This window comes from Sinocyclocheilus grahami, unplaced genomic scaffold (assembly GCF_001515645.1).
Source record: "Sinocyclocheilus grahami isolate Dianchi unplaced genomic scaffold, SAMN03320097.WGS_v1.1 scaffold924.1, whole genome shotgun sequence".
Classification (NCBI taxonomy): domain Eukaryota; kingdom Metazoa; phylum Chordata; class Actinopteri; order Cypriniformes; family Cyprinidae; genus Sinocyclocheilus; species Sinocyclocheilus grahami.
This window is the reverse complement of record NW_015506103.1, coordinates 306,092-317,170: the sequence shown is the minus strand read 5'-3', so window position 1 is coordinate 317,170 and position 11,079 is coordinate 306,092. Positions and strand designations below refer to the sequence as shown.

The following is an 11,079-nucleotide window of genomic DNA, read 5'->3' as shown; positions in this document are numbered from 1 at the left end:
CACACACACACACCCACACACACACTCTCACACAGACACCACACACACACACACACACACACACACACAGAGAGAGACACAGACAGACTCACAGAGAGAGAGACACACACACACACACAGAGAGAGAGAGACACACACACGGGGTTGAACGACTTCAGATTTTTTTAAAGTCGACTTTTATGTGATGAGAGTCGACTAGTCGCTGATGACGTCATTAATGAACAAATAAGTCTGGAGCTGTGACAAACACCTTGTGCACAGCTATGGCAGATATGAAACAGCGCTGCCCACATGGCTGTTGCTCCTGTAACAGCTTTTTTATCAGTTCTTTTGTCTTTTGGTCGTTATATTTCTCACATATTTCTGCTCATTCTAAATCAGATACAGATAAAGTAGCACAGTAAAGATTACATTCATATGAATGCATTAGTGAGAGCGATTGCGCGTGAATTAATTCTACCTGGCAGCGTCTCTCTCTACTAGTAGTGAAGCTGTGGAATTTAGTTATTAAGAAATATATGCTTGAACTTTTCAGTTTCTAAGCTATTTTATTGAGAAGTCACAGAACAGTGTTGACAATACATTTCCGCGCTGAATGATTCTGTGTGTGTGATGTACGCGCTACTGTCTGTAGCCTGTGTGTGTGTTACAGTGCAGCAGCGCATTAGATCAGAACAGCGATTAACGCACCTGTGCAATAAGCTGTTTAAAACGTGCATTCTCCCGTTCAATTTCGAGCATCCAGTAATATAATCACACGTCTTGTGGAGCGCTTTCAGAGTATGCATTTATTTGTCATTTGAACTGTTTGGAAACGGAGCGTAAATGTGGAAGTCCTTCAAAGATTTCTTATCCTGTTGCGTCCTCTATAGGACCAGCGACTAGTCGACGTCAAGCTTAAAGCGTCATGGCAGAGCATTGAAGTCGATTAGTCGGTGCAATCCCTAACACACACACACACAGTCAGTCACACACACACACAAGTCAAGTCAAGTCACCTTTATTTATATAGCGCTTTTAACAATACAGATTGTGACAAAGCAACTGAACAGCATTCACACACACACACACACACACACACATGCAGGAAGATGATCTCTCACATGTCTGTGTGTGTGTGTGTGTGTGTCTGCAGCGCTGGAAGGTAAAGAGCTGAACTCGGACATGAAGACCAGCAACACTCTGTCTCTGTCGGAGGATCCCAGCGATCCGGACGCACAGGACAGCAGCCTCAGGAAGAAGGTGAGCGCCGCAGGTCATGCGTGACGCAGCCGTATGCTCCAGCTCTGCTCCTCACGTCACTCTGTGTTTCAGATCCCAGATGAAGACGTCACCGAGATCTCAGAAGCGACTGAAATCACGGATGCCACCGACGTGTCCGAAGCATCGGAGCTGGAGAACAAGAAGAAGGTGCGACTCCTGTTTGATTGGTCTGAGCACATGTACAGAGCTGAAGCTGCTGAGCGTCACGCGTGTGTTTCTTCATCAGGGTGTGGAAACGGCTGAAGATGCTGACGCCGAACAGCAGCTCATCGCCTCGTATAAGTATGAAGGAGCCACGACCAACATCCACCCGCACCTGTCAGCCATGGTCAACTACGCTCAGCCCGTCAAGTTCCAGAGCTTCCAGGTCGCCGAGGGTCAGTCCAGCACTTACTGTAGCAACGAACACGGTCACGTTCACAACTATAGCGAAACCGATGGGAAGGCAGCTAATAATAAACAAATAATAAAAATCTAACAGCTATGACGTTCTCATTTCATTAATTTTCATGTTCTGAGGTAAATAATCTTTGTCAAATAAAGTCACACATAATGATATTCAAACTCCGATTACAATTATACAAACACAGTGCAAAGCATAGTTTCACACAAAGTGCTTTACAGTAGGAAATGTAGTATGAATTTAAAAGGAGAAAAATAACACAATATGTAAAATAGAATAATACACACAGTTTCAGAAATCCAGACTGGTTTGAACAAAAACTCTGATTAACCAGGATAGGGTGTGTTTTCTCATGTGTTGGGGTGTGTGTAAATGTCCTGTGAGACACAACATGTGGATGTAAACAGCTGTGTGTTCATAAACGGAGTGTTTTATTTCAGAGAGGAACATCCATCACAACATGTCGTCCTTCAACGAGTCTGTGGGTTTGGGCTATCTGAAGACGAACGCAATTGAGTTTGTGAAGTATCCTTTGACAGCTGCGCACGATTACCCATCAGCCCTGAAATCACACTCAAATATCACCAGCAGAAATCCTGTTTATTCATATATGTGTAACTGGATGTTTGGCCAGGTGGTGCTGTAAGCACGCGTGTGTGAGTGAGTGAGTGAGTGAGTGTGTGAGTGTGAGTGTGTGAGTGAGTGAGTGTGAGTGTGTGAGTGAGTGAGTGTGAGAGGGTGAGTGAGTGAGGGTGAGTGTGTGAGTGTGTGAGAGGGTGTGTGTGTGTGAGAGAGGGTGGTGTGTGAGAGAGGGTGGTGTGTGAGAGAGTGTGGTGTGTGAGAGAGTGTGGTGTGTGAGAGGGTGTGTGTGAGGGTGTGTGTGTGAGAGAGTGTGGTGTGTGAGAGAGTGTGTGTCAGTGAGTGTGTGTGTGTGTGTGTGTGTGTGTCTCTGTGTGTGTGTGTGTGTGTGTGCTATTCTTACAGGATGTTATTATCATCAACATGCAAAAATGCAGCTGAGATCAGGGCAGAAATCGGCATAAAAAAGACTGATAACTCAGATATGCATTGACTGATCCTGATCACCTTTGAGTGAAATTTGCTGTTTTGAAAGCAAAATTTGCAGATATTAATTTTTTCCAGGCAGCAAAATATATTAAATAAATATATTAGTCATTATATATATATATTGAGTCACACATGATACTACAGCAACATTATGCTGGATGTTAAATACAGCTAGTTACATGAAGCAAAACAAGAAAACTCCCTCTGAAATGTGCATTTGAAGCTTATTCTGACACCATAAGTTCCACTGAAGCGTAATCGTGTCATGATGAGTTTGCAGCCCTGATAACTAGTGAATGCTGTTAGTTATTAGGTTATGTAGTTTGATGTAGACGTGAGCAGATTTTTTGGAAATGGCCGTGTTTTCCCTGTGACTCCCGTCAGGCTAAATGCACATTTGAGCTTTTTAAAAGAGGCTTGCTCTCCGGTGAGCCGTGTGTGTCCTCGGGGAACCATCCCCTGCTGTTCATGATTAAAAATAACCCCGCTGTGGGTCTGCCGCGTGTTTTCCTCAGCCGCAGACGCGCAGCTACAACAAGCGGCAGATGAGCCGCATCTACCCCAAAGGAGGCCGCGTGGACTCCAGCAATTACATGCCTCAGATCTTCTGGAACGCCGGCTGCCAGATGGTGTCTCTGAACTTCCAGACTCCAGGTACAGCCGGGGCCCGGGACCCGAGAGCCGTTGGGGCTGTTACTGTACGCACAGAGAGACACGCATTCACAGAAACGACTGCTCTGAGATGAGCCGTGTTCTGAAGTCACTAAACTCAGGCCAGAAAATATAATATCCAACTAGATAGTGAGAGTGTAAAGTTCACATTAGATCTGACCTGACGAGCTTCTCAGTGCCTGCTAAAGTGTTTTTAGCTGTTTTCTTCCGCTCTGCTGTTCAGTGTCTGTGGGGTTTTTCGACACAACACACGTGATCTGAGGAATCACTCATGACTGGAGCTTCAACACTTCACTAGAATGTGAAGCTATTTAGAAGCAGGAAGATATCAGTGTGAATGTTGCGTTTCTCTGGACGGCAGTAATAATGCTTGTTCCCGCATGTTCAGAGCAGCATCTGTTCAGAAACACACTCATGTGCGACAGACTGAACTCAGATCAGAGCGCAAGCACTGCTCGCTTCATAAACACGACTGTGTGCTTTAGTACATCACTGCTGAAGCTGAGTGTGTGTTGAGCTCCGGTCACGAGGGATTCCTCCGATCATGTGTGTGTTGAGGAGTCAATCAGACGCTCCATAAACCCCACAGAAGCCCAGACACATCTACAGACCTCAGCATGCTGAGACTCCTGAAGAAAGATGTCAAGTCTTGGATCATGACATGTGGACAAATATATATTTATTGGGACCACAAATTAAGAATTAGTTACAATTGAACTAAAACGATGGAATGAATTAAATAGTCATGGGAATGATTTCTGAATTTGTGGGAATGAAATGTGTATCTCTCTCTCTCTATAAATATATATATATTTATGTTTTTTCTCCATGTCATTTGCTGGACTCTGTAAGAATTAAATAGTCATAGTAATGATATATATATATAGATATATTCCTTTCCCCCCCATGTAGTCAGTGTGTTTTAAGAGAGACGTGAAGAATCTTGGTCTTGTTTCCCTCTGTAATGCAGCATATATTCATGACGCATTATGGCTGTGTTTCAGATCTGGGCATGCAGCTGAATCAGGGGAAGTTCGAGTACAACGGCGCATGCGGGTGAGTGTTTTCTGCACTCCGTTTCCCGCTGCAGCTCATCAATTACAGTGTCACATCGCATTAGCTGCAGCCGGCGGCGACGCGTCCGCTCGCTAACATTAGTGCAAATGAGAGCTTGCTAAATATCACCCTCACACAGAGATTCTCATGAACGAGTCCAGCCGGAGGCCAAACACTCATCTGGGATTACTGGCCCACGAGCGTCAATATCACAGTCTCTTAATGTCCTGTTATTACCCAGTGTGTGTGTGTGTGTGTGTGTGAGGAGACGTGGGACTGTGTAATGGAAAGAGCTTGGATCATTAATCTTCTGTTGAACAATTAATCAGAAAAATAATTAATATCTGGCCTTGAGGCGCAGCTCTGAGAGAATGAGTCTGAACGGATGGATGGTGTGGACGAGCGACAGAGAGCTTTGTTTCTCTCAAGATGCTGCAGTAATTCCTGCGACTCTCTCCTGCAGGTACCTCTTGAAACCAGACTTCATGCGCCGCGCTGACAGAATGTTCGACCCGTTCTCTGAGACGCCAGTAGATGGAGTGATAGCAGCGACCTGCAGCGTACAGGTGACACACACACTCACACACACACACACACACACACACACACACACACACACACACACTCATACACTCACTCACACACACACACATACACTCACACACACACACACACACTCATACACTCACACACACTCACATACACTCACACATACACACACACACACTCACTCACACACATACACACACACTCTCACACACATTACACACACACACTCATACACACACACATATACACTCACACACACTCCCTCACACACATACACACACACTCTCACACACATTACACACACACACTCATACACACACACACATACACTCACACACTCACTCATTCACTCATACACTCATACACACACACTCACACACACACTCACATACACACACATACACTCACTCACACACGCACACGTGAGATCACTGAACAGAACCTCAGTTTTCATCAAAGCAAACACTCTGGCTGCAGTAAACACATGAACCTCCACACATTCATCAATCAGAGCTCATTTACATACAGATATATTTTATTTCTCCAACAAAATTGAGTTTTTCGTTCCTTTCCTCAGTCGTCTCTGGCTGCTCAAGCATTATGTGTTGAGTTTCTAGCAGCTCCGTTTAAACTACTTAAAGGTGGGCAATATGACCAAAACCTTTACCGCAATATAGTGTAATTTTCAACCAGAAACTTTACTATGAGTAATTTATGACCTGAATATTTATCAAAATATAAGTACATTTTCAACCAAATTAAGGAATTGCATGACAATATAATATTTTTGTTTTAAATCAGAGATACTACTAGTCGAAATTAAAGCCATACTCTGTATTTCTAAAATAATAGCTAACATAATTGCTAATTACATTTGGACAATAATAAACTCATAGTGTTGATGACTGGCTGTTTTTCACTTAAAACAACCGATCGAATCTTCACTGGCGCTCTCTGAGAATTCTGTTCTCTCGCTTACAAAACCGCCGTTACCTAAATCTGTCTCAGTACTTTAGAAAACACTTGGATGTGTGTCTGATCATTAGGATTTCAAACTGAACGTGACATAAAGGTACAGTAGTAACAGTCTGAGAGAAAGAGCATGAAAAACTCAACCGATCAAAGCCCTATAAATGTTTTAAAAAAAAGGACTCCACAGACACAGACCATAAATCAGCAGTGCCGCAGTGCCACTTCATTAGGATTTCAAACTGAACGTGACATAAAGGTACAGTAGTAACAGTCTGAGAGAAAGAGCATGAAAAACTCAACCGGTCAAAGCCCTATAAATGTTTTAAAAAAAAGGACTCTTTGTTATTGTCTTCTTGCATTTATTTTCCTGTTTGACTGTTTTAAATCAGAGATACTACTAGTCGAAATTAAAGCCATACTCTGTATTTCTAAAATAATAGCTAACATAATTGCTAATTACATTTGGACAATAATAAACTCATAGTGTTGATGACTGGCTGTTTTTCACTTAAAACAACCGATCGAATCTTCACTGGCGCTCTCTGAGAATTCTGTTCTCTCGCTTACAAAACCGCCGTTACCTAAATCTGTCTCAGTACTTTAGAAAACACTTGGATGTGTGTCTGATCATTAGGATTTCAAACTGAACGTGACATAAAGGTACAGTAGTAACAGTCTGAGAGAAAGAGCATGAAAAACTCAACCGGTCAAAGCCCTATAAATGTTTTAAAAAAAAGGACTCTTTGTTATTGTCTTCTTGCATTTATTTTCCTGTTTGACTCTGTAAAGCTGCTTCGACACAATCAGTACTGTAGAAAGCACTATAGAAATAAAGGTGACTACAGAAGTGTGACACGACTCACTGAAGATGACTGAATGAATGATGAAGTGAGTCAGTCGTGGGAACTGTTCCTGGATCAGTCTGGCAGCCGCTCTGACTGACGCTCGTGTCCGTGTCGTTCCTCAGGTGTTCTCGGGTCAGTTCTTATCGGATAAGAAGATCGGCACGTATGTGGAGGTGGACATGTACGGCCTTCCCACCGACACCATCCGGAAAGAGTTCCGCACACGTATGGTGATGAACAACGGCCTGAACCCGTACTACAACGAGGAGCCCTTCGTCTTCAGGAAGGTCTGACATCTTCACATGTTCTCTCACGTGATTCTGCTTCAGAAGACTGCACTGGATATTATTTCCACTTGTTTTCGTTATTCTCAGTATTTCATTTTAGTTTGTTTGGATAATAACTCAGATATGTTTTAGTTTAAAGCGGTCGGGTCTTTTGTTAGTGATTCATTCAGTCAGCAAAGATGGAAATGTGAATCAAAAGTCATGAAGCCGCACATGAATCAGTTCAGAATGATGCTTTAAAATGATTCATCACAGTTTACTGTAAGCTGCTAGAAATGCATGCAGAGAAACAAACATTTAGGGAAAATTATTCTAAAATGAAAAACGTTTTTGTGAGACTTCGGCCAGTAGGTGGCGCACTTGTTTGAGACAATGATACACAGGAAGTGTTGTGTGACAGGGTGTAAAGATATGACCTCACTTCCTCTCCATCAGATTGATGATGCATGTGAACGTTAGGTGAGCGTTAGATGAACGTTTGAGCGTTAGATGAACGTTTGAGCGTTAGAGGAACGTTTGAGCGTTAGATGAACGTTTGAGCGTTAGATGAACGTTTGAGCGTTAGATGAACGTTTGAGCGTTAGATGAACGTTTGAGCGTTAGATGAACGTTTGAGCGTTAGATGAACGTTTGAGCGTTAGATGAACGTTTGAGCGTTAGATGAACGTTTGAGCGTTAGATGAACGTTTGAGCGTTAGATGAACGTTTGATGAGCGTTAGATGAACGTTTGATGAATGATAGATGAGCGTTAGATGAACGTTAGATGAATGTTAGGTGAGCGTTAGATGAACGTTTGATGAATGTTAGATGAACGTTTGATGAATGATAGGTGAGTGTTACATGAGCTTTTGAGCGTTAGATGAACGTTTGTTGAGCGTTAGATGAACGTTTGATGAATGATAGATGAGCGTTAGATGAACGTTAGATGAATGTTAGATGAATGTTAGATGAACGTTTGAGCGTTAGATGAACGTTAGATGAATGTTAGGTGAGCGTTAGATGAACGTTTGATTAATGTTAGATGAACGTCTGAGCGTTAGATGAACGTTTGCTTAATGTTAGATGAACATTTGAGCGTTAGATGAACGTCTGAGCGTTAGATGAACGTCTGGGCGTTAGATGAACGTTTGCTTAATGTTAGATGAACATTTGAGCGTTTGATGAATGTTTGATGAATGTTAGGTGAGCGTTACATGAGCTTTTGAGCGTTAGATGAATGTTAGATGAGCATTAGATGAATGTTAGGTGAGCGTTAGATGAACGTTAGATGAATGTTAGATGAACGTTTGATGAATGATAGGTGAGTGTTACATGAGCTTTTGAGCGTTAGATGAACGTTTGTTGAGCGTTAGATGAACGTTTGATGAATGATAGATGAGCGTTAGATGAACGTTAGATGAATGTTAGATGAATGTTAGATGAACGTTTGAGCGTTAGATGAACGTTAGATGAATGTTAGGTGAGCGTTAGATGAACGTTTGATGAATGTTAGATGAACGTTTGATGAATGATAGGTGAGTGTCACATGACGTTTGAGTGTTAGATGAACGTTTGATGAACGTTAGATAAACGTTTGATGAATGTTAGATAAACGTTTGAGCGTTAGATGAACGTTTGATGAATGTTAGGTGAGCGTTACATGAGCTTTTGAGCGTTAGATGAACGTTTGAGTGTTAGATGAACGTTTGATGAATGTTAGATGAACGTTTGATGAATGTTAGATGAACGTTTGAGCGTTAGATGAATGTTTGATGAGCGTTAGATGAATGTTTGATGAGCGTTAGATGAATGTTTGATGAGCGTTAGATGAATGTTTGATGAGCGTTAGATGAACGTTTGATGAGCGTTAGATGAACGTTTGAGCAGGTCGCTCTCCAGATCATTTGAGCTGCATTTGCTGAAGATGCAGTTTTTGACAGAAATCAGTTTGTTCATTTTGTTGATGAAAGAGAGTTTGAGCTGCTTGAAGTTTGAGAATTAGAGGTTGAGTGTGTCTTTGTGTGTGTGTGTGTGTGTGTGTGTGTGTGTGTGTGTGTGTGTGTGTGTAATGTACTCCTCATCATGTTCATTTCCCCTCATCTGTGTACAATGATGGGCGGCAATTACACAATTACAGCCACTGTAAGGAGACACAGAGAGAGACACACACACACACACACGGGTCTTTGTGCTAATGCAGCAGGATGTTGGCGTCTCTCAACCGTGACACTGACACCACAGACACAGACCATAAATCAGCAGTGCCGCAGTGCCACTACACACACACACACACACACACACACTCTCAAACAGATTCGCGTACACACTCGCATGCTGTGAGTGACAGAGTTCTACAAACGTGACACTCAAGTTAAAGTAATATCAACTTTTATAAAACACCACACACTAACAGAAAACTCTCTGCATTTGTGAAAAAAATCTTTATTTGCTTAATTTTTAGACTGTTTTTACAAATCAGGACATCCACAAAAGGAGATTTCGTCAGGTTTAACTCATTTCTGGGTACAAACACACAGGCGTGTTCTGTGTTCATGCACTGATCAGCACTGGTGATTCATGAAACAGTGTGTTGATTTACTGTTCACTGCTGTGTGTTTGTGGGGGTTTCACTAAGGTCCTGTACAGCGGTGGAGGGTGTAATGTTGTGAGCAGCGCATGTCGTATCCCATCATGTCTCTGTGTTTGACCTGCTTCAGTCCTGAATCTGTGGTCGGACTGACCGTTGATCATGTGATCTCTCTCATCTGTGGTCAGGTGATCCTGCCGGATCTGGCCGTGCTGCGCATCGCTGTGTACGACGACAACAACAAGCTGATTGGTCAGAGGATCCTGCCGCTAGACGGACTGCAGGCGGGTTACCGACACATCTCGCTGCGCAACGAGGGGAACAAGCCACTGTCGCTGCCCACCGTCTTCTGCAACATCGTCCTGAAGACATACGTGCCAGACGGCTTCGGCGGTGAGCACACACACACACACGCGTGTTCATGTTGATCACGCCTACACCCGTCATGCCTGTGGCTGCACTGACAGTGACAGGAAGTGACATCACGGGTGCAGGGGCTGACGCTCACAACCGCTCGTCCAGCGAGACGCAAAGACTCTATTACTCTGAAACTGAGTGTTTGTTCATTTGATGACTCTGAATCAGCAATGAACTGACTTTAACTGATAAACTGTTTTCTGTTGTGCTCTTGCATTATCAGCACTTTTTCTGTTTAACACTGTCAAGCTGCTTTCACTCAATCAGTATTGTATAAAGCTCTATAGACAGGTGACGTGACTTGACTTGATTTATTTTTTTAATGATTTACAATTTTTATGATACATAGGTGACAAAAAACAAAAATTTAATTAAATTAAAAATAGACAAAAGGGAAGTACTAATGAAAATAATCAAATCTATAAAATATGTATGATACACAGGAAGATTACATATATACATGCATATGCTTACACACACACACACACACACATAAATACATGTCTTGATGATGATATAGAAATGAAGGATTAGTCAAATTGAGAGTTCATAACATGCCGTTCAGTTTCAGTCGTTACTGCCGTTTAAATTAATGTTTAAACTGAAGAGCTGAATTATAATTTATTCATCATTCTGAGGGGATTTAAATATTTAAATGTAATTGTTTTTTTCCCTCTCTGAGCTATGCTGTTTGCATTTTTTGTAATTAGTTGAGTATATGATCATGTGACGCGGTGGAACTGGAATCACCTTCTGCTGGATTTAGTTGTGTTTTTGTCTCATGGTGACTGATATCAGCTGTGATTGTGTGTTTTCCAGCCATCGTTGACGCTCTTTCTGATCCAAAGAAGTTCCTCACCATCGCAGAGAAACGCGCCGATCAGATGCGAGCTCTCGGGATCGAAACGGTGTGTTTAGTGTTGAGTCTCTGAAGCGTTTGTGTGTGTGTGTGTGTGTGTGTGTGTGTGTGTGTGTGTGTG

The 11,079-nt window shown here is 42.5% G+C and overlaps 1 protein-coding gene across 5 annotated transcripts in view; it reads left to right on the top strand.

Moving 5' to 3' along the window:
- Positions 1 to 11,079, top strand: part of LOC107564330 (1-phosphatidylinositol 4,5-bisphosphate phosphodiesterase beta-4-like) — a 37,308-nt gene that overhangs the window by 10,443 nt on the left and 15,786 nt on the right. For all 5 annotated transcript variants that reach the window (XM_016249382.1, XM_016249380.1, XM_016249385.1 and 2 more), the window contains 10 exons: positions 1,136 to 1,242; positions 1,315 to 1,410; positions 1,490 to 1,640; positions 2,107 to 2,191; positions 3,264 to 3,388; positions 4,411 to 4,462; positions 4,926 to 5,028; positions 6,951 to 7,115; positions 9,871 to 10,075; positions 10,919 to 11,007. In XM_016249382.1, coding sequence (XP_016104868.1) covers positions 1,136 to 1,242; positions 1,315 to 1,410; positions 1,490 to 1,640; positions 2,107 to 2,191; positions 3,264 to 3,388; positions 4,411 to 4,462; positions 4,926 to 5,028; positions 6,951 to 7,115; positions 9,871 to 10,075; positions 10,919 to 11,007 — 1,178 coding nt within the window. The remainder of the gene's footprint in view (positions 1 to 1,135; positions 1,243 to 1,314; positions 1,411 to 1,489; positions 1,641 to 2,106; positions 2,192 to 3,263; positions 3,389 to 4,410; positions 4,463 to 4,925; positions 5,029 to 6,950; positions 7,116 to 9,870; positions 10,076 to 10,918; positions 11,008 to 11,079) is intronic.